The sequence below is a fragment of the Sinohyriopsis cumingii genome, chromosome 1 (genome assembly GCF_028554795.1).
Source record: "Sinohyriopsis cumingii isolate HCF-2022 chromosome 1, ASM2855479v2, whole genome shotgun sequence".
Classification (NCBI taxonomy): domain Eukaryota; kingdom Metazoa; phylum Mollusca; class Bivalvia; order Unionida; family Unionidae; genus Sinohyriopsis; species Sinohyriopsis cumingii.
This window is the reverse complement of record NC_142961.1, coordinates 137,787,754-137,813,406: the sequence shown is the minus strand read 5'-3', so window position 1 is coordinate 137,813,406 and position 25,653 is coordinate 137,787,754. Positions and strand designations below refer to the sequence as shown.

Genomic DNA, 25,653 nt, shown 5'->3' with positions numbered 1-25,653 from the left:
TATTCTATAATACGTCACAATAACAATCTGCAAACATCATCAGATTCATTGAAACAAGGAATAGATCGTAATTTAAATACAGATGTGCAACAGATGATGAACAATTCCTTGTAATGAACAGAGATCATAATACTATCAATAGTTGATGAACAATTACTTGTAATGAACAGAGATCATAATACTATCAATAATTGATGAACAATTACTTGTAATAATTCGGCAGAAAGCAAGCAACAGAAAACATAAAAATACCAATAATTAATGCACAATTACTTGTAATAATTCACCAGAAGGCAAGCAATAGAGACCATAATACTACCAATAATTTTGTACAAAACTGCAGCTAATATGTCTGACGATGTAGATCGCTATCTTTCTACCAATCTATATATCTCTCTATCTATTTATCTATCTATCTACCTATCTATCTATCTGTTATCTATCTATATATTATCATCTCTCTCTCTCTCTCTCTTATATATATATATATATATATATATATATATATATATATATATATATATATATATATATATATATATATATATATATATATATATATATATATATAATCTCTCTATCTAATTATCTAGTATCTATCTATCCATCTGTCTAATATTTATCTATCAAAGATCTATATTCCTATCTATTTATCTATCTATCTGTCTATCTAGTTATCTTTTATCTATCTATATATTATCTATCTATCCTTATATATATATATATATATATATATATATATATATATATATATATATATATATATATATATATATATATATATATATATATATATATATATATATATATATATATATATATATATATATATATATATATATATAATCTTTCTATTTATCTAGTATCTAATATATATATCTATATATTATCTATCAATCTGTCTATCTATCTATCTATCTCTCTATATCTCTGTCTTATATTATCAAGTATCTTGTATCTATCTATTATTTATATATCTATCTATTATCTATCAATCTATCTATTTGTCTATCTATTTATCTATCTATTATATATTGATCTATCTATGTATCTATGTATCTATCTATCTATCTATCGTTTGTTCGTTCGCTCGTTCATTCGTTCATTCGTTCGTTCGTTCGTTATTTTCCCCGCCTCTGTAACTTAAGTGAAACTAAATAATTGTTAAGGTTCTTATCACCAGAGAAGGCAACTTAACAAAGGTAAAAGAACCTTGTTAGGCTGAACTGAGTAAGCAACTTAACAGACGGGACTCACATGAAGGTTACAACATTTATTACTTGACAGCTGACTTCGTTGTTACTATAAAACTATGTGATATATATATATATATATATATATATATATATATATATATATATATATATATATATATATATATATATATATATATATATATATATATATATATATATGTATATGTATGTATGTATGTATGTATGTATATATATATATATATATATATATATATATATATATATATATATATATATATATATATATATATATATATATATATGTATGTATGTATGTGTGTATATATATATATATATATATATATATATATATATATATATATATATATATATATATATATATATATATATATATATATCAACCCCCACAAAAAAATAATAAAAAAAATAATCACGTAGCATGACTATTAAGAAACCCTCCAAATAGTCAAATAAAGCAAAGCCATTAACCAATGAGGATAATCCATTTACAGAAATGCTGTCGATTAATAGTGGAGTCATGACTAAATTTAGCTCAACTTATATTAATAAATGGCAAAATAATGAAGTGTTTGCCATGCAGCCTTAAACTCAGTCCTTACAGTATGTTACAGTATGCTTCTAAAAGAATAATTTAATTTTAAAATAGATGCCCCATCCTACATGGGGATGAAAGGGTGCTAAATAGCTTGATTCGATTTAATTGTGTCAATATACGATTGACATTCTAAATCCACGAGGTAAATTAATAGACAAAATTAATACTTAAAACATTTCCGAAATTTTAATGTTTAATATAGATTTTCTTCTCTCAGTTGTAACGTGCTCAATACATACTACTTTATATTTGCATTAGTATGTCTACTGCAGACAATTTACGCAGGTAGATAAGTACTGATCTTTCAAAGTAGTCTGGTAATTGTTGTTCGTCTGTACCTCAAGTCAGCGGTATCTGTGGTTTAAAACCTTAGCAGTATAAAGGCTAGGTGAATCTTACTTGGTTATACGAAAAGTTTAAGATTTAATCTAACATGAGTTTAACTACACTCATTCCTTCCAAAACAAGGCAAATTAAAATGGTACTTATAACAATTCGTTTATTGGTACTACTGCTAAATCTGAGTTCTCTGACATAGCACGGATGAATTTCATCTGTTTGTTTTGTAACCTGTAGCAAGTTGGTTCATCTGTTTTGCAAATGTTAAGGAAACAAATGCGCTTCAATGCTATTTACCCGATATGGATTTGGGCCTGATGTTGTGTAAGAGAGGCAGTGGTTCTGCAATAATCGTGCCGGACTGGCGGTCAGTTATGCGGCTTAGAATCCTACCCAGACCTGGCCATGTCGCCTACACCATGGTGTCTTCTCAGGGCAAGTTACCTTCCTCCAATTCATGTAACGTTTAATACAGTGAATCGCTAAACACTGTTGCGACTTTATGGTCTTAAACTAAGTAACAGAAAAGAAAGAAAACGAAAAAGGGTTGTAAAATTCAGAAGAGAATTAATTTCCCGTGAATACAAAGCGATTTATCTTTTGTAAAGACAACTTTCTGTATTGTGAACTAAATCCCAAAGAGTCATAAACATTTTTTTCACAAGTCCAAACTTATATGGGTCCAAATGAATTACAGTGGTATTCTAAATAAGGTCCAATATTGAAGATGTTGATGTGTGTAGTCTTGAATATAATAACGGTCCAGTGGCATGGTTTGTGGCCATTACTAAAAGTCGTTTGATGTATCACATTAATAAAAATCCAAAATTATTCGTTTCTGAATTCACTATAATTCCAAATTATTGTTTCTGTTCAAGAATAGTATTGACAAGCACTTTGTATTTCCGGTGAATAATAATTTGAATAATTAATCCACCCAAATCAAATACTGAAAACAGCAATAAGATTCTTCTAAGACGTTAAAGCAAGAATGAGTAATTTCTCAATTAAACAAGATTATATAAAACACTAAGACATAAAAATAGAACCAAAATAAGGTCAAACGTTCATTTCTAGAAGATTCTAAATTGTCAAAAAGATGAGTTATATTACTAAAATTATATAAAGAATGTGGAAAACATCAGGCAGACCAGGTATCTCCATGGTGAATACCAATGTCATATACCCAGATTAAGATAGATATGTTCATTTCCATTGACAGTATCTGAATACTTAATCCACGGTCATAGGGAAATACTATCTATGTATTCTGTTGTTTATAAAATAAATGCTATTGGTCAGGTACAACATGAACTTGACTTTGGACATGATCATGTCCAGAAAAGAATTATATATAGAATATAATCACGGAGAAACAACTGGAAAACAATACAAATTAAATATACATAACAACGTTTGAAAACCACCAACAATCCACCTGTTAGTTCTCTTGTATCGTTTCAGCGTCCTCTGCGCCATCAGAGTTGGATCACGGTGCTTAACACTACTGGTCTCCCCCCAGCGTGTCTCCAGTCTGACATGGATTACGTACAAATGCACCATCCTGGCTTCCACGAAACTGACGAGGACTGTCTATACCTCAATATCTACGTACCTCAGGTATGCTCTCGACAGATCGACACACCATTAATCGCTTCCGCACGCAAACAATACACTAATTCAACAATGTGATTGATTTATCGATAGATTGACTAATGTGTGACATCACATCAACAAATAATGACTTTTTCAATATATAAAGTACTCTTTTAGTGCAGAGTCAGTAAGACTAAAAAATAACTGGTTGCGATGTGACTCCAGCGCAGGCTGATAGGGTCCGCTGCTTTAATGTGCTTTTGAGTGAGTCATTTGTCAGCAATTGCATCTGCATTGAGTAGTCTTTAATGTGTTGGAGTGCCAGTAAGCACCAATCAGTCAAGGACTCAATCGGTGTCCATTCCAACCCAAACACCATCTTTCTAATGCAAATAAAATCTATTCCCTTTTCCATAAAATGTAACCACTGCAGGAACCTGCTAAATATTACATGTATTTAAAGAGTGTAAAGACTTGGGGTTCACAGATATATACTCACACACTGCAACAATATGTATATTCCAAACAGAATGATGAGATGCTGTGAAGGTAGACTAAAATTAATCGTACTTAATCTTGCGAACGCATATCATCATGTATTAGTTATTTACAAAGTGAGACCAGAAAGTTAATGACTGCAAACGGAACAAGGCAAACTTGCGTTGAACTCTGAGTTTCACTACTTCCCAGGTACACATCGCATACCAATGTATACGTCGTAGGCGGAGTGCATATAAGGCCATGCATATATGCATATGAATCTCTTCGTTGATTTGGCTGGCAAATTTCAAATTCGAACACAGCCACCACTATCTGTTTTTGCCTGTCAAAGTTTGAATGCAAAGTCTTTCCAGAAGCACTGTTCAAACTTATTATATATGAGTTATGAAGTTTTTGTTATGTTGACTAATACTATTATATATAATTCATACATGTTTTGTTATATTAAATGATACTGTTTGTGAAGGATAGCCACATCATAAATAAATCATTAATAATACAGTTGTATTTGTGTCATTTGGGTTACTGAAATATATTGTTAATTCGTTAATTTTGTGACTGGCCTCTACTATAAGAAGAGAACATGCATGTGCTTTCTCCACTCATAAATCAAGATTACTGCCAAGTTCATGTGAACAAATAATTCTGTCAAATCATGCCACGAAATAGTTGAATGGAGGTTGTTGTTGTTGTTGTTGTTGTAGGGTTTAACGCCATTTTTCAGCACACGATAGGCTGTGCATGACGGCCAATATTAGTGGTGGAGGAAGAACCCGGTAAAACCCCGGGAAGAACCAACGACCCACGAGAAGCTACTGGCAAGCTTGAATAGAGGTCGTATCACCATATCATGTGATCTTAGGATCCGTACTATAGATATATCATGCATGCTCTATTTGCTGATTGGCTCAATAATTAAAAAAAAAGATCAGACAAGGACTATTAAGGATATATCGTGATACAGACTAACTTCAATAGCTGAAATCTTTTCTAGTCATTGAGAATTGTAGATTTGATGCGTATATATTGGCTATATAAAGAATAAAATACGCAGCATTTCGTTCTTCAGATATAGTTGAGTTTTGTAAGAGCCACAAAAGCATTAAAATCTATTTATTTATTGAACACTGAGATCGGAGCACGAAAAACCATTTATTTTAGACAGACAGTACCTTGTTGGTTTATTGAGAAAACATTCAAGGGTTTGGATATTAAACAGTTTCGTTAGAATACCGTGAAACACTCAATTCAGGGAAATTTATGATATTCTACTTTCATTGGATTTACCTTGAAGTGAAAACTTTGGACATTAGAACAGTGTTTCTTCAATGGTGCTAGCATATAATCACACTAGAACCTTTATTCGGAATACTTTTGGATCGATTCCAGATTACTGTGAAATTATTTCTTTCACTTTGTTTGGCTTGATATTTTAGAGAAATAAATTAATATTTTGGAAAATAGTATGTTTGTTAGGATTTGCCATTTCTTGTGACATAGTTTAAGTTTTCTTGTGACATAGTTTAGGACGTAACACTATTATATACAAGTTATAGTTTTTATTATATTTTTGATACTGTATGTAATACATTTGGAGTATGCGCATTTGGTTATAACGCTCTGTTGTAAGGAATTCTTAGACTTATGTGAATACTTGTTTGATGGGAATTCGGTCTTGTGCAAATATTCCTCAGCACGAAATAATTAGCCAATTACTAGGAGCAAACGTCACGGAGTGAAGTGTTAGTGAGTTTCCATGACTTTCTGATTGGAGACTGGTAAATTACACAATGGGATAAACGAAAAATGACTGTTCCGTCGTCGGCAGGTATCGTTTATGTTGCCATGGTGGCAAATGCGATGCAATTTTACAGGCGAAATGAGGCTTAAAACCATAATTTGACTGACCCTGTGTTAGTATAGTTTTAGGGCGTGAAATGCTGACGGTACGGAAAGTTAATGAAGATAAACCATGCGTTGTGCGGTTGATAGACATTTGGAAAGTCGAGAGATCTGTGGTCTTGTATTAATTAGACTAAAATTATTTACTGGATGGACACGTTGGGTTTCTAATTTACAACAAGTAAAACACCTGGATTGTTGCAATACTATTATATATGAACTATACAGTTTTTGATATGTTAACGCTTACTATTATACACTTATTCTCGTGTTGATTGGTACTATTATATAAAAGTTGAAGTTTTATTATATTGACTGTTACTATTATATCTGAGTTATATAGTTTTTATTATACTGACTGTTACTATTACATCTGAGTTATATAGTTTTTGTTATATTGACTGATACTATTTTATACAAGTTATAGAGGTTTGTTATACTGACTTTTACTATTAAATTTGAGTTCTTCAGTTTTTGTTTTTTTGACTAGTATCTAGAGATATAAAGTTGGATACTTCAAAATACGCAAACATATTAAAGAATTAGATGCATACGTTCACTTTTTGGCAGATCTACAACAGTGATCATCAGATATTTTACAAATCTAAAGATGAATAATCATAAAATTGTAAAATTAGGACAGCTTGTTAATGACAGTGATGCAGTAACAAAAGAATATGCTGATAGCAATGTCAACACATACAGCAGGATTCTTTGAGACGCAGCTTCAAAATACTGATGATGAATTACCAAAATTAGATGAATAATTTCTAACAAGAAATTAAATTTCTTCGCAGACTAAAAGATGCAAACAAATCTCAAAGAGTTGAAAAATAAAACAAAATCGATATCAAGGTTATGAAAATAAAATAATAAAATGAATACATTTCAATAACTCTGGTTTAAAATAGACAACATAAAATAATATTAAAAAGTTTAAAGGAAACTAAAATAATATTTAAAACAAGTTGTTTTGCTGAAAACGGAAGCCCCCACTAGCTAAAAGTTTTAATATAAAATGTTTTTTTTTCTTCCGTAAATTATTGTTTAAGCCCTTTTAAAAATAAATTTTACCTAAAGAAAATAAAAGTTTCCATAACGTTTCATGGAATCAAAGGACCTTATCGGGTAAGCCACAATATACTCTTTTGCAAATACTGTCATCGAACAGACAATGTTTCAGAAACGGACAAACTAACAAATGTAGTTGCTGAGGGGTACTTAAAAGAGCAATATAAGAATGAATGGTTGATTGAATCGATGAAAGTATGAAGGAACACACGAATGCAAAATAAATGTTCTACAAGAGACACATATTGGAGAATTAGGAAATATAGGAATGTGCACACAAGAATCATTAATAGGATAGATAAATGAACATTGCAAGAATTCATCCTTTTATTCGCAAAATGCAAGATTTCATCATTTGTTTTCTCCGCAAAATGACAGTTCTTTTCAGTTATTGAGAAACCAGGAATCTCAAGGTCGTTACGTCATTCATTCGTGCCGTATCTACAAATACATCCTTATTTGCTTCCTAACTAACTTCGCGTATTTAATTGCTAACTAATACAATCCGTTATGAATTGTACAAATATTAATGTAATTTATTACAAAAGGTAATTAAAATGAGTCATACAGAACTTCAGATTGCTTTTGCACGTGACCATGAGAGTTCGACATCCCCGACATGTACTAAATATATGTAGTAAATCATTTGTCTGCTTGAGAGATGCCATCTGTGTTTTCCATTATTTAATTCACACACTTTAAATGATTTTTTTCTTCTTTCACACCCGTCAAAATACACAGAATAAATTAGATTATCCAGACATTAAATACAGGCATGTGTGTCTTATAATTAAACTTTGGGCAATAGTCATCGCCAAGGAGAGACTTTTAGAATCCTATAATCGGTACAGACAGACGCTATGGCAAGTAATACTATTTCCAAAACCGCTCCGGTGACCTAAGTGATCAGAGCGCTCGCCTCGGATGCCGGAGGTCAACTCCGGCAGAATCATACCAAAGACTTATAAAATGGTCCTAGCATCTGCCTCGCTTGGAGTTCAGTTTATGAAGTTAGTGTTTGGACTCCTCGGCCTGGTGTCAGGGTAATGTGACTGGGTGGGAAATGGCGCTTCATGTCTACGGCTTGATGCCCCAATGCTAAACATCACTAGAAACTAACACACTGCAGACATGGTAGTGATAATGGCTGAAATATTGTTAAGGCTATATTAAAAATCCAAATCTCTCTCTCTCTCTCTCTCTCTCTCTCTCGCACACACACACACACACACACACACACACACACACACACACGACAAGTCTATATAGTTCCATTTTAATGCAGGCCCAAATAAAATATACTTGTACTTCTTTCCTAATCACAGGTTACAGTTTCCCAGAAACCACTTGCCGTGCTTGTTTACATACATGGCGGATCTAATGAGGGTGGAATGGGAGCCATGTTGAGAGGAGACATCCTGGCTGCGCATGCGCAAATCATTGTTATCAACTTCAACTACCGATTGTATGCTTTAGGTCAGTCAAGTTAGCAAGAATATTTAGTTCTTTAATGTATGAAAGCTCTACAAATTTATTTAAGTATTAACGTTTTAGGTACTGTTGATTTAAATTGTACGTCGCAACAGTTCCTTCCTCCTTACAAGGTGTCACTACATTGATTTATCTATTCGGTATGCATCTTATTGTAGTTCCTATCAAAATCATCACTATTATTGCTTTGATTTTTCCTGAATATTTGGCGACCAGTGAAGAATCTTACTCGTAGTCATTAGTGAACATTAATTGTCAGAAAAGAAAGAGTTTATTGAATTATAGCTGTTGGCTTTTACTCTGATGACAAGGCTAACAAATGTGATTCGGACGGTTTTTGCATGAACACATGCACTATAAGCAAGTATCTTGAAAATATGCGACATCTGCGCTTGGCTTACTTCCTATAAGAGTAAAACATTTTGTTTTCTCCGTTGTAACCCACAACTCGTAGACCCCAATTCATAAAAATATAGAGAAAGGACATATACAATAAACTAACTGATTTAGTGGAGTGATGTGTTATAAAAGGTCTCAAAACTTGAGTGTTTCCAGTGAGATAGCCGTGGTTTTGCGAAGACAGTGTTTTTTATTATCAGAAAGGTTATATGGAGGAGCCAATGAAAATGCGTGCGGTGCGTTCAGTATTTCCCTTATGCTGTTTTACCAGTGATCGTCATTATATCACTTCAATGTCAATAATTTGGACGACAGCATTGAGAATTTAGAAGCTGTCAATAGAGTAGAACACGAAAAGCCTCCTTCTGCAGAAAATAAAATTGTAATTAATTATATAAACAAAATGAAATTGAATATGTATTTTGAATAGATACACTGTCTGTTTGAGTTAGAAAATACCGAATTGATAAAACAATGCAATAAGCAATTCTTTTTATACCCATAAGACAAATTTCATCATGAAATCGAGTCAACGATCGAACTTAATAGCATACAATGCCTGCATAACCTAGCGGCTTGCCGGTTCTTACAAATTCAAAGTTGACCACAGATTAGAGTCAACATATTTCTATTGGTCCACTCTCTGTCTCTAGCCTCTATTCCGGTCATCAACCGTATTTTTTATCCTGCCTTTGTCTGTGTATGGGTACGTACATGGAACAATTTCCTCTTGTGCTTTTTGAGACTCGCTCGTTTCTACGTATCCGTATCTCTATGCACTTTTAAGTTCCGTATCCCTCAAACTACCAGATACCCATACCTTGGACAATTTTAACGAGAAAGTACTTTCTACTAATCACGGAGTTAAGAACTGCGTACCTTTCGGCGTAGACTTAGACTGACTAACCTTCCGAGGGATAATGTTGTTGTTGTTGTTGTTGTTGGGTTTAACGCCACTTTTCAGCACACGATAGACCATACATAGCGGCCAGTATTAATGGTGGAGGAAGAACCCGGGAAAACCCCAAGAAAGAACCACCGACCTACTGGCAAGCTTTCTCACATACCCACAATGGCTGAATCCGAGACTCGAACCCACGCATACAGAGGTGAGATGGCAGTGATCCGTAACGGAGAGCGATTTAGACCACTCAGCCACTCTGGGCCCCTCCGAGTTATAATACTTACAACATGAATTTGGCCTGGGATCCCCTCCCCACCCCCGTATTAGGTTAGCCAGTCAGGATTAAATTCATCTAACCGCAGAAAGTTAACAAACGACCATCGAAGCTAGAACAATTCTCTATATTCGGACCTTATTAAATAAACCGATTCCTGAGAAAATGCCACTTTATGACAGTTTCTTTAAATAGCACAAAATGGTATCTGGATTGTCGCCACTTTGTCGCTTTTCCGCTTCTGAAATCCTAATTTACCTTGCCTGTTCTTTTGTCTGACCGTATGGACTCTAATTAAGAATCAGGGATGCCCCAGACCCTTATCCAATTTAATTTGTTTCATGTCACACTGACCGCGGCAAAATAAGCTGCGAGAACATCTAAAACGTTGACACTATTACAGTTAGATACCAGGCGGCATTTAATCCATTGTGTTATTCTGGACTAATGGAATTTGAGCATGTTGAGAGGAGCCATCCTGGCTTCGCATGCGCAAATCATTATTCTAGGGTATATGGCTACATGTATGCTTTTTCTTTTGTAGACGCTGCATACGTTTTTGTGCTGTCTTTCATTATATCCTTTGTCCAAAATTGTATAGACAGTCATGTGAGGTAACTCATAGTGTCACCCCCATGGACCACCCTCCTGCACAAAAATGCAAACATTTTAATGACAGCCATGTGTGGTAACTCATGATGTCACCTCCAGAACCTCCTTCCTGCACAAAAAATCAAATATTTTATAGACAGTCAGTTTAGTGTCACACGGTGCGGTCCACACATCTCGCACAAAATTGGACCTAGGGAAACAGTGTCTTGGCAGCCGATGTAATTTTTCTGCAAGCAAACTGTCTACTTTCGTTTGAACAACATCTTTTTTGTTTGCTTTTCATTTGCTGACATTGTTTTCTATCCTTTAGTCTGCCAGTCTTTGATTTTACTGTTCCTACGCCATGATTATATTTGAGCTCAATGGCCTGGCAAAAGTTTTGTCTATTCGTTCTCTAATTCCGGTTGTCTTTATTGAAAACAAGCTCATCATCGATACATTTATCGCATTGATTTTTAATTTTGGACGATCTCTAGTTTTTTTTTTCTTTCTATCTGCCCCTCCAAGCTAGTCAGATAACAAAACTTACAGATATATGTTTCTTCTGATGTGGTGGCCAAGTCATTTCGTCATCCCACCAAAAATAGAAAGCATCGTCTGCGTTCTCAGAATATAAGGAAAAGAGCAGACGAGATTGGTATTTTATATAGCCTTCTTATACTATGATACTTAATGCTCATTACTTTTCATTAAATCAATCGCTGAATGACAGTAATTATAAGACATGAAAGAGACACAAAACACGTTCATTATTTTTAATAAAAACAATAAATATAAAGCTGAGTTAAGCGTATTACCATCCGTTTCTCCGTTTCCAAAAAGGATAATTCCCGTTATGATTTTGTACAACCTTTTAGTCCATAATATCATTAATATGTATTCTGTCTAAACGTTATAAATTATCTTTCTCACTTTTCCAGGCTTTCTCTCCTTACATGACAAGGATCTGCCAGGTAACTATGGCATATGGGACCAGGTACAAGCCTTAATATGGGTGCAAGAGAATATTCACCACTTTGGGGGAGATCCCAAACGAGTGACAATAGCTGGTCATAGCGCTGGTGCCATGGATGTCGGAGTATTGATGTTATCTCCGTTAGCAAAAGGTAAAGTCGTCAAACAAACGAAAGCTCTCATTGGACTTTGCTACCCACCCCCTCCGCCACCTTTGTTGATCTGACAGAAAAACATGATGTTTTGCTGAACCCTTATGTATGATCATTCGGAATATCATCGTCCTTATTCGATGAGAGACATATATCCGTCATTCAGTATTTTTGCATGTTTTGAATGATTTATATTTCCTGCTGGAGACAACCAATACTCCTGCCAGTACGAGTTTTATCAGCATTTTATAAAAGCAAAATGACCTAAAAAAAATTCAAATTTTGATAATAATAATAATAATAATAATAATAATAATAATAATAATAATGCAGTTCTTGGAACGGTCATTGTGGAAAAGGAGTGTCTTAAGGGTACTTATCATTTTGGTTGCATGCATTGGTCTTTTTATACCCAATGCGTATGTATAATTGTATACAGTCGGGATCTCAATAGGTTCGATGTTATGAGGCATTTAATTAGTCACGTGGGAGGTAACGATGGAAACTTGAGTCCAATGTGATTTTCATGTATGAAACTGTCTTTTTAATACACAATACATATATATCTAGTTATAAGCTATGACCCATTAAATTAGTCACGTGGGACGTGATGCTGAAACTAAGGAAAATGTCAGCTCCTTGTAGGAATCTTTATTATTATAACCACTAGCAGCAGGGCGGGCGAATCCTACAAGTTTTTAGGCAAAAAGGAGGGCGAAATAAACCCTTTAAAAAACCGCGAGGACGCTTCGTTGTCGCCGTCGTTGCTGCGTTTTGTTGTCGTTGCCCTCCTTGCTGCTTCCTTCGAAAACCATTTTATCCAAAAATCGTGTCTAACCCGACTCGATACCGTGTTCGAGGATCATGTAAATTTATTGTTATAAATCCGTGCGGGGTTGACTTAGCCTGACTAAATAAATTTCTAAACTTATTTATATTCATATCACCGCTGCACCAAGTCTGATGTATAATATTTCGTAACGTGTGTGTATCAACTCCGTTAAACACAGCAAGAATATTACAGTTATCTCTGATCACCTTAGGAATTTGTGTATATCGCTGGGTTACATAAATCACATCAGTGTTTTTGTGCCTGCCTCTGGAAAATATCCTGGCAGGATTTGATTGTTTATCCAACATCACATCATCATACACGACTAAATTATTAATAAATCCATCAATATCATCAACACTTGGCGCTTCATTAATGTCAGTTATAAATTCAACAACATCATCGCCGTTTTCATTTAATGATTTTGCACTTTCATTAAAATCTTTTAACACTTCGTAGCATCGTTGATCGTCTACACTTGGTGCTACCAAATACAACTTGTCCCACTTCATCCACTTCATTATTAAATTAAGTAACAATTGTGTCTTACCACTCCCAGATGGGCCAATTATAATCATACGAACAGAATTTGGTAGCGCTGCGTGATGCTTAACTGGTTCTCGTTTCCTTCTAGCAGAAAAGTCAGTGATCTCCATTAGAATAATATAATATAAATATGGATTTATATTGTGTGAAATGTAGAGCACGTACCCCAACAAGTGATCTAACAACCATTGCAACAAAAAATAACAGATCTGCGGTTTCGGGCAAGTGTGAGCGATGCGGTACAAAAAAGTTTAAATTTATTCCCAGTGGCAAGTCGGCTCCAAAACCAAAGTCAGCGCCAAAACCAAAGTCGGCGCCAAAACCCAAGTCAGCGCCAAAACCAAAGTCGGCGCCAAAACCAAAGTCAAAACCAACGCCAAGTAAAAAAAAAGGAGGTGATATTGCCGCCAAGTTAGGAAAATTACCAGGGGCTCCGTGGGCAAAATACCCAGGAGAAAAACATCTCCCAGGATATAATTACTGTGGTCCTGGAACCCGACTTGATATCAGACTTGATGACCAATATCGACCAAAACCCGGAGAAGAACCAATAAATGCTATCAATAAAGCATGCCATGTCCATGATGTAGCTTATAAAAGTAAAAATCTACAAGATAGGCATCTCGCGGATGTGAAATTAATTCACGTGCTAAATTCTATTACTGATAAATCTCTCAAAGAAAGGTTAGCCAGTTGGTTAATAAAGTCCGCGATGAAAGGTAAATTAGCGCTAGGCGCTGGCAATTAATTATAATGGAGTCGATTTATTATTCCCCAAGAGGATACTGGAGGGGTAGCGCAGCAATTAGTAAACTTGCCAGTGCAGCAAAAGTCATACGTGATACTGCAGCAGATTGGTTATCCAAACAGGCAATATGGCAAATTTATCTACCGCGTCCTATAAAAATTAATTTTACACATTTTAATGTTAGTGTGCCAAATGAAGTTCATCAGGCTGATACATTATTTCTACCACATGATACTGTTCGTCGTCGAACATATAAATACGCGCTAACTGTAGTTGATGTTGCAAGTAAATACAAAGATGCAGAACCGTTAACGACTAAAACAGCATCTGAGGTTGCTTCTGCGTTTGAACGAATTTATCAACGAGGACCTCTGCGATGGCCATATCTATTACAAGTTGATCCTGGCAGAGAATTTCAGGGTGCAGTATCATCGCTGATGAAGCAACATAATGTCACCATTAGACGAGGGCATACTGAGATTCACCGTGATCAGGCAATTGTTGAACGATTTAATCGAACACTTGCTGAGCGGTTATTTGGATATCAGTACGCGAAGGAATTCATCAGGACAAGAGATCGCGTGAATGGGTTGCAAGATTACCAAGCGTGATAACTGCATTAAATAATGAAATAACTCGAACAACCAACATGAAACCTATTAACGAAATTACCACAAAAAAATATACCTGCCCCTCAACGTGGATTCACACGTGAACAATTACAAGTAATTCCCGAGGACACACAATTACCGCCCAGATCACTTAACTAGCTAGCACCCCTACGTCGATTACACTCAAGACATGTCAGCATCACATTTTGTCGTGCATGACCAAGATTGTTTTCTTTTCTGTCTATGGTAAATTGTTTTGGATTTTTATTAGTGTAACACCACAACATTATACAATTACAGCTCGCACAGTGATTATTCTGCCGTTGTTTCAGTGTCATGATAAATTCAACATCGAGGTCGAAATCGCGATTATTTTTTTGTCACTCTGTTTGTAATCGGTAATTTTTTTCTTATTATATCACTGTTGTTTTCATTATTAATTTCATCAGCCATTGACTCTTCCAAGACAATTCTTCGCAATTGAGATATTCTTTTGACTCGAGACACTGACAAGTAAACTAACTTTGACCACTCGATTCGATCATCAACAATCCAAACAAGTGTATCAGAAATAGTTAGTCCTTGAGATGAATGTATCGTCATTGCGTATCCTAGCGTCCACGGAGATTTGTTCATTTTTAGTGCATCTTCAACAACATTGACATCAACTGTGACAATATCATTTAATACTAAATCCTGTTTCTCTGTTTTCCCAGGAATATCAACATCTATATTCTGTACCCGCGTATCAGCTGGTCTATAACACAATGGCACTGGCAACATTGGAAATTTTTCTCGTTGCAGTAAAAACAATTTCATCTGAAGTGTGTCTCTGACTATCTTTCTACTTGCCACTATCAAATCGTTTGGTCTCCACGTTTTCCAAAAGTCGCTCATTGAAGTCTCTGAAATTATTTTACGGATAATTTCACATTGAATTTTATTCGGTTGTAATCTGATTAATGTTTTAAATTCCTTCAACGTTGCATCAAGAGATCTATAATCATCAGACACTTCTTCATAATAATCAACAAAATCTTTTAACCACAAATGCGGAGATGGACCAACAAAAGGTGGTGGCTGACCGTGATCGCCGCACATAACGACTGCAGTATTTTTTGTTAATAGCCAATCGAGAAATGTTTTTAATATATCTAACGACACTGTGCCTATTTCATCCCAAATAATATTCCGCAGAATGTATTTTGTTCCCATTCGATCTGGAGTCCATACACCACCGCTGTATTTGAAAAAGCTGTGATAAGTACAAGAATTAACTCCTCGTTGTTTCATCTCCCTGGCGAGTCTGTGTGTTGGTGTTAACACAATCATATCTGAATTTCGAAATAATTCAATCGCTCGAGTTGTCTTACCAGACCCACCCGATCCGTTCAAATAAACGGTTTTGTGTCTAGTGATTGGATCATTCACAGACGGCGCAGACGACATTTCTGATAATTCTGATTTACAATAATTATCTTTGATAGCAACATCAGCGGATTCACAATAACAATGTAGCATTTCCTTTTTTATTCTCCACGAACTTCATGATTCATCGTTGCTTGTAAAACGAGCCAGTGATTCTGAATATCTTTTATCGATATAAAATGAATCCGTTGCAACTCTAACTGCAGTGTCGGGAAATCGATTTATCATCGATAGCAAGTTTATAGAAACATAAGCCAGCATCGAAGATCCTAAATGTGTGTATTGAGGTGATTCTCCATTAATATAACTTACAATTGTGCCCAACCCTGTTCCGTCGGACAAGAAAGCGTACTCCCGATTACAAAATATATTTCGCGCAGCGGCATCAGCAATTATAAAACTTAATTCAGCATCATCCATAATCAATCGTGAGTGATGTCGTTTATGATCATATGCACCACCTTGAGTAAATTTACCGATTATTCTTCTACCGAGATCTTTTGCTGTTTTTTCACTATTGCTGAGTTTAATTTTAAGAATATTAGGAGCGTTATTGTTAATGACATCCATGGTCTGATGGGGACACTCTCGTGCATATTCTTCAATGACTTCATCGAGACTGATACGCTCCGGTGTTGGTAACCAAACCGAAGTCTGCGGTCGATATGATATAATTGCTTCACTGAGCGTCAACGATACCAGTATTCGGCTGTCAAGCATATATCACAACAACACTGTTGGTGCCCAGCGTTTCTCTGAGAAATGTCTGCCAAACCAAACATAAAAAATCGGATGAAGTTTTTCAGCTAGCGCAAACGACGTTACACGAGCAAATCCTGTCAGGTCAAAATCGGGTAAAGGACCATTTATAGCAACTCGCGTCATCGAGTTCGTGGGATGTCCAAATCTTCTAAAATATCCACTACACTCGCCCATCCCAACAAAGCTTCCCGGATAACACGCAACCATGTCCACGGAAATTATATCCTTGTGGCCATACTTGGTATTCCACAAACCGCCATGTCCATACTCGACACAACTCAATTGTATATCTTCAACAAACTCACTTCGGGTTGGTCTTCACGAATTTCTCTCTCTGGCAGTATGGGCAGCAACTGATGGAACTGTAAAACAATTAGTTAATAACTGTTCAGTGTTTTCTGAATATTTCTCTGCGAGTTTTTTCATTTCTGTTGCAGAGATTCCGTCTGGTATAATTCACCGTTAGATCTTACAAATTGATCATACTCGGAACTTTTAAACAACCACATCGACACAGGGTCGTTTTTTGCTTATCTGTTTAATAAAATCAAATATATTTCCCGAATAATATTTCACCACACGATCCCGCGGAAATATCGTCACTGCGTTAGTCCAAGCGTGAGCTTTATGATCAATGATATTTATTGGAGCTCCGTTCCGATTATATTTCGATTTGTATAATACTTCTTCTGTTATCGCTATTACGGTTATGGGGAATCTTAATGCTTTTTCTAGCTTGGCAACATCGTTTATTGACGCTCCTGTATCCTTGACTTTTTCAGCCCACGATGCTACCTTGGAACGTCTTAGATCAGTTAGACCGTTTCCGCGCATCGCATTTTCAAAATGTTCCATTACTCGCTCGGCTACACAATTTAGCTTTGAGAATCTCGTTGGGACAAGTTTATTGATTTTTGGTGATTTTATCGGATAGATTCCATAAATGACCGCGGTCACAGGATACGCTCGAATGTAATATGGTTTATCAATCCCAGTCAATATTCCTGGTTTGGATTCTTTACTTAACAGAACGGTTTTTCCATTAGCAAGGACGGGGTCATTTTTATCACGGATAATCCACGTATCGGAATCATCTTGCACAATAAATTTTATTCTGAAAAAATATTTCTGATTATCAAAGAGATAATCGATAATTGTTTTCGCTCGTGCATCATTCATTATAGCATCAATGACAGAGACAACATTGACTTTGTCAATGTCGCGTATAATTTTTAATGTGGACATTCGTGAGATGCGCCGTCGTTACGAAATTCTTTTTTGTCATTCTTGATAATATCAAACAGATCAGACAGGGCTCGTCTCCGCGAGTCAGGGGTTAGTCTGTCAAGATCGAATCTAGAAGCTTTCCAGGGCTTGATTGCAGATAATCTTTCAAACTCCTCCATATTATATTTAAGACAAACATTTAAACAAGAAATATTATATATATATATATATATATATATATATATATATATATATATATATATATATATATATATATATATATATATATATATATATATATATATATATATATATATATATATATATAATGAATCAGTGCAAGTGGCTTAAAGTTGGATCTGTAACTCCTTGTAATAAATCCTGCAAAAAAGAATTCTGCGGGGAACATACCCAAAGCGTCCGAAGGGGGAGTTTAGGACCAACACCCTGCCTGCGATGTGGTGTTGGGGTCAGGGGTAAAACACAGTTATCTGCAAGTTGCGGAGGAAAGAAATACCGTGAACTTAAAAGATATTATAACAACAGAAATAACGACGTTGCGCTAAAATGTGAGCGCTATTATTTAACTATTTTTTCGGACAAATTATAAATTGCCAAATACATTATTATATAAATGAGCCAAGAATTTGTCCCACATCCTATCATTAAGAATTACGAAGCGAATCGTGGTGGTGAAATTAGAAATTGCAGGTTGAAAAAAACAGTTGGTTTTGTTATTAATACTGGCTATCTAATATTTACTGTTGGAAAGAAAAATTATCTCTGTCATCGTTTCGTGTTCGAGGTATTTAACGGAGTGATCCAAGACCGTCTTGTGATCGATCACATCAACAACAACAAACTTCTTTATCCAATCTGAGAATTGTGACACAAAGCCAAAATTGTAAATCTGGTAATACTGGCCGTAGTAATAAGAGCGCCAAGAGAGATGTATCCATAAACTTAGATACGAATGAAGAAATAATATTTCAATCGATGGACTCAGCTGGCAAGTATTTTGATATTTGTATACCCTCAGTACAAAGAGTCGCAAAAAATATATGCAAATCTGCCCTCTCAAAAAAATATAGTCAAAAATTGTTTTTCATTATTTACTTCACTAAAATCCTGAGTTTTTTAATGTAAATGTGAGATAACTCCGTTAAGCATATATCATGCCTCCCCTTGCGCAACACTCCTTGAGATGTCAATTTATCCAGCGCGGCAGAGCGGTATACAGCCAATTATATACACACTGCGTTTGTCAGTACAGGTAAGTGTTATTCTTCATAAGCAATATAAATTCTGTGTTAAAATTTAGATCCAACTTAAATTTAGAATCCAGTTCAGAATTTAAATTCAGTGTCAAAATCCAGTTCAGAATTTGTTAACTGTAACGATATACACTACAGCGGGTTCTCCGTGTTACGATCACAACAGGGTCTCCAATTACTTCCCGTTGATTTTATTAAGGATTTTGTCAAAAACTGTCACACGGGCGGGTGTACAATAAATAATATTTTTTTTCACAGATAAAATCCTTGTTTTATTAAATTCGTTTGGTTTTCTGGTTCATCTGTATTTTTTCTGCGATTATATTTAAGAAAACAAGTACGAAAAATCGAGTGAGCTATTTTTGAACTTCCAAGTATCAGTCAGTTTATATAGTATAGCGTCCGAATTATGTACGGTTTCGAAAGCCAACAAAGTTGCACAACTTTCCGCGTTATCACCCTGACGGGGTGACATTTTACACCTCGCGGGATTGATTTTGGGGGAGGGTGTGCAACTTTGTTGAGCGTAGAATATAACCCCGTATCTGTATGTGCTGTCCTTAGTTAAAAAATACATGTTGTACTGTCCTTAGTTAAAAATTACATGCTGTACTGTCCTTAGTTAAAAAATACATGTTGTGCCGTCCTTAGTTAAAAAATACATGTTGTGCTGTCCTTAGTTACAAGTTGTGCCGTCCCTGTAAACTTACTAAGATGCGATGGCACCTTAGAAGCTTATAAAACTATATGTTGTACTGTCCTTAGTTACATGTTGTACTGTCCCTGTAAACTTGCTAAGATGCGATGGCACCTTAGAAGCTTACAAAACTATGTTGTACTGTCCTACTGTAAACTTGCTAAGATGCGATGGTACCTTAGAAGCTTACAAAACTATATGTTGTACTGTCCTACTGTAAACTTGTTAAGATGCGATGGCACCTTAGAAGCTTACAAATGTATGTATACATCTGTCCCTATATGAACCCGCTAGCATATCATTTAGGTAAGCTAGAGGTTCAACATGGGGAATGTTTCGTCTTTCGCAAACACTCCCTCTGGGCTTTCTAGACTGTTATTTGACAGGTTAGGGGCTCACATGGGGGTTGTGTTTCCGCTCCTGAGTTTGGTAGGATGTCATAAGACACCCTAGAGACTCAAGGAGATGTGGTGTGCATTTTTTTCTTCTTTTAAATATATAATATTTATATATATATATATATATATATATATATATATATATATATATATATATGAATTACGAAAATATCAACGATGTGATTGTTGCTATTAAAAAAATAGAAGAGCGCGGATTTAATATATCCGATAAACTAAATCCTGAAACAATCATGTCTGATTTTGAATCACTACATGAAGCTAAATGCGCAGGGCGTTATATTTTGCCTGCTCAGTACCAATTTATAAAACGGATCCAGACGAGTTTATATAAATCGCTGGCTACAGTAGAAGAGGCACAAATAAATGAACTTGTTTCGTTGTCTCGTGCAATTGAAAAAATTAGATTGGAATTAGCTCAAGAATATGAAACAAGGAATGTGATAAATACTCGTGTAAGAAAGCTAAAAAATTGTATGTCCCTTGATGAAGTCAAGGATGACGAAGTCGAGGAAGTAAATACCTAGAAATGAAGTCAAGTACTTGGAAATGAAATTGAAAGTAAAAAAAAATATATCATTTTTTTTTACTCCCTCATCAAGGAGGCTTGTATTAGTCCGATAATATTTTCCTTAGTCGGCTGGATTTTATGCAAGAGTGAGCATAATTGAGAATTTGATCTCGGTCACATACAATGCTCGCATCTGAGACTATCTAACTATTGCTGGGTTAGTAAGAAATCTTCGTCTCCGTATTCGTCAATAATAAATTTAACGCTAATTTTTTCTTGGGTAAATGCAGCGCTCGAGCGCTTGTTTGTCACACGGTGGTGGTACATATTCATAAATCTAAGATCTAAATACGCGTATATACTCTAAATTTGAGGTATACTGCAGTGCGCGATCACAATATGATCTTTTTTTAGTCTTTGTAGTTGCGTATCAGTCAGTATAAAATCGTCAGTGCCGTATTCGTCAACAATTATTTTTTCCGGGGTAACTTTTTCGGTACTGACAGCTTCATCAAGAAGTTCTTTGTTATGTATGAAACATTTCACGCGGTGGTACATTATTATAATACTCGCTTGATTAATTGTGAAATCTTAAACGATTTTTCAGTAAAAAATAAATTTTTCTGCAGATTACTAAATTCGCATGATTTTTACTAGTAAACACCCTATCAACATTAGCAAATCGGACGATTTCTGTGATTTTTTACTAGTAATTACCCTATCAAAAAATTGAGAAATTGGTCGATTTCTGTGATTTTTAGTAGTAATTACCCTATCAAAGTTGAGAAATTGGTCGATTTCTGTGATTTTTAGTAGTAAGTACCCTATCAAAATTGAGAAATTGGTCGATGTGTACAAAATATATATAAAATCAAATATTTTTACTGAGCTACGATTGAAAATCGTAAGATTTGGAAGTCGAAGACTTCTACAACTTTACAAGTAAATTAATATGTAGTGTTTCATTCCGTAAATCAAGAAGGTGACCACTCTGGTCTGTTAGTTTAAAATTTATTCTGGTCAGCCACGGATTATGACATCGCAGATAGACTGGATTGATCGGCTCTTGCACAATCAGAAATCCAGGTGGTACATCTTTCGGAGTAAATGAATAAAGAACAAATCCTTGCTGGGCTTGATTTGATACTGTCGTGTCTGTGCTGTAACTGCCGTCAATGACATCACACACAAGATTGACCGCGACCGCTTCGGTTATATTTACGATGCCCGGGGATACATGTCGTCCTTCTCCGATTGGGTTATTGTTGTGTCTGAGGATATTTGACGGTGGTAGTATTTTTTTGTACTGTGCAAGTATGTCATCAAAGAACTAATTGATGAGATCAGTGACTGATTTTTTGAGTTCGTCTGCATTATACCCGGGAAACTTGAAATTCAGCAGAGTGGCTTCTGTTAGCGAATATGCAGTTAAAAATTGTTGTTTATAGCGAGTTATGCCGTCGTCAGTATGATCAATTATTGCCTGAATTGCTCGCTTGTTAATATATTTCATGTCGGATACAAGCTGATTTAATATTTCAATCCGCGTGATAATTTCGCTGCGTGAACTTGTTATATCAAAAAGATGTTCTTGAAAGTACTGCCGTAGTCGCTCTAGTTGTATTTTGTGTAATTGATTAATGGTTTTAAAAAATTTAATAATATCGCTTAGTTCGATACCAAAAGAGGTAGTTCCTCCGCCGGGAAGAAATTCCTCAATAAAATACCACCAAATATCGCCCCTATGAAAAAAGCTAAAATTACTACCCAGCGTTGACTTTTTTACATCATCCAGACGTCGTTTGTATGATGGTGTAATTTCGTGATATGATTGTTTGTCAGTGACATAGTCAGATTTCTTAGGTTCTGGTGGCATTGGTGGAGCCTCCGGTGGAGTTTCAGGCCATCCTAACACTGTTCTGATTGTACTTTGATATATGTCTACGGCGTAGTCTGGGGTGCTTATTTCGATGGCAGAAGACAGCGTTGGCTCATGAACAGTTATTGTTATCTTAGATTCCTTTGTTGAGATATTTTTTATTTGACGTTGTAATTCTTCGTTGATTTCTTCGATTTGATAAGATCCGGTTGGTATCCCAATGACGTTCCAGTCTGGTGTGCCATCGGGTTTATTTTTATGTGCAAACACAAACGAATTATTTGCTGGTAATCCACCGAACGATTTTGATCTGATATTGGGCCAACTGTGATATACTCGTAATTGTGCTAACGCGATCTCGTTTACTGGAATCGCAGTTGGAAAATTAATACTGAATTCTGGTTTAGTCGAGATTACTGTTATTGAAGAAGTTCGTTTTGGGATTGTATTTGCGACTATCTGTTGAAGTAATTCCGACATTGTTGTTATTTATCTTTTGTCGCTTCAAATGACCGGTGTTGTCTTCATACATCTTTGCCATTTGCGCGAATTCGGAATCTGATATTGTTGTATCATCGAGACTTGATGATATCAATGACGACATTTTCGAGTAGGCGCTCGTGGCAGCGTTGTTTAACTTTTCATATTCGTGCAATTTTGTTAGCGCGCATGAAGATATTTTTTTTCGCGATAATATTAACAACTCCTGCAAGAGTCGTTGATGTTGAAACTGTAATTGTGACCGCGATTGCAGTTGTCACTGGTGTTAGCGCTGATAATAATACTCCCGTAGATGCAACTATCGCGGATACCGAATACACTATTGTGTCTAGGATAATTACACGCCGCTTGTATCTTTTTACTTTTATTGTGCATTCGTTAATGGTATTTTTTAACTCTGATTGCAATTCGCGTACTTGATCGTACCTATATTGCTGAGCATCCAGTGTTGTCATTGATGCTGACTTATTTTTTAACGCCATTTTATTATTTTACGCAGTAACCAAGTGAGGCGTTTCAGCTACAAATTTCAAACACCACCAGTAAGATGTCGCGGTTAATTTGTTGTCGGCGGATTCCAGTATAAATGTTTCTTCGGTTCCATTGTTTAATATGATAGTTACAACCCCGGAATACTTGTCAGTGGAATGTCTCCAGGGATATGTTGTGAAGATTTCAAATTTAGCGGCACTGAACACAGACAGCCTGTATACTCCAGTGACTGTTGCTGTATATTTGATAGTATTATTTTGTTTAGACCATGTTGCAAATCCAGATGATACTGTGTATACTATGTTGGTAATATGCCCGGCAGTTACTCCATATGGGATTTTAATCAAACTGGTTTTGTTAACGATCTCAGCAATCCCACTTACGATATCTTGCTGTGTTTGTTTGATCGTGTCAATGTTAGTTTTGATATCAGAAAGCTTCATATCGATGACGGGCGGAGTACCAAAGAATTTATCCGTGGTCTCATCAGTTTTTCTAAAGTTTCTACGGAGATTTGTAAACGCGTTTACATGAACATCATACTCAGCTCGCAACGTGGATAGTTTACCGTCAACGGTGTCAACATAATTTTTTGTCGCGGCATCTTCCGGGGATGTTGGATCTCTTAACACAGTTATTTTGTTTCCGTTCATGCTGAGTTCACCTGTCATTGTATCACCGGTCCTTTTTTACCCGTTTCCCTGCAGCTTTTTGCGTATCATCTCGCAGCGCCGCAATTGATATCAGTGAATCTCTGATTTTTCCGCTATCAGTGAAAACAGGGATGTTACCCGGAGTAGCTCCAATAACTCTACGAATTATTTCATGCCATTTGATATCGCTAGTTTTTAGTTTTCCGTGTCGGTCCTGAAAAATAACAACCTCATCTGGGTCTATCCCGGTCAGACTTAAAAGATTATCGATTTCATCTTTGGTCGCATATTTTGATAAATCTATGTCGGCGCGCTTTACCTTTCTGTTTAGAAGAGATCTTCCGTAAATATCAACCATTATTTGATAGGAAACTGTTTAAATCGACCTGCGGTATACTCATGCACGACTTTGTGAGGTGGTTTGGTTGACGCTGATATCTCATCGAGAACATTTAATACTTCACGACCACATATCGGAGGATCGGTCAGTGTTTGCGTTGGTAGCGTTGAGTACCAAACTTTTGACGCTGTCTTTGACAGGGGGATGTCTTTTGTATATTTGAGGAATTCAACTGGCGGTGCTAACCCATACGAATCAAAATAGATAATTCCACGTGGATGTATCGCGTAAGCAACCCCATGAGTTCCTGGACCGTTACTGTTATCAAGATTAATAATTCCGGTTTCTGGATTATTCGGTTGTTGTGGTAGCTGATCTCTCATAAAAACGCCTCTGAAATTTTTTATATTTAATTGTTTAACAGCATCGAGTAAATCAAAATTTGACATCGGGGTAAAACCTAGAACCGTTTTGGGTACCATGATGGCGGAGTTCCTGGAAGTCTTAGACCCCGTCCTTTTTTTTTTTGTATCCTTTTCCAGTTGCTTTCTTCAGTGCCATTTCAGCGGCTATTCCATCAGCTCCTAACGCGGCGGCCTTAGCGACAGCTGGGGCAGCAGCAGCTATCAGTGCTGGTATCGCGGCAAGAAGAGGAAATATACCACCGGTTGTAATCATGTCCTTGACAGCTTTTGGAGCGAAATCAAG

At 35.7% G+C, this 25,653-nt stretch overlaps 1 protein-coding gene across 1 annotated transcript in view; it reads left to right on the top strand.

Annotated features, from left to right (window-relative positions):
* LOC149807935 (neuroligin-4, X-linked-like) overlaps positions 1-25,653 on the top strand; it is a 69,113-nt gene that overhangs the window by 4,622 nt on the left and 38,838 nt on the right. Inside the window, exons 2-4 of the mRNA XM_089972113.1 lie at positions 3,637-3,792; positions 8,568-8,718; positions 11,843-12,028. Coding sequence (XP_089828239.1) covers positions 3,637-3,792; positions 8,568-8,718; positions 11,843-12,028 — 493 coding nt within the window. The remainder of the gene's footprint in view (positions 1-3,636; positions 3,793-8,567; positions 8,719-11,842; positions 12,029-25,653) is intronic.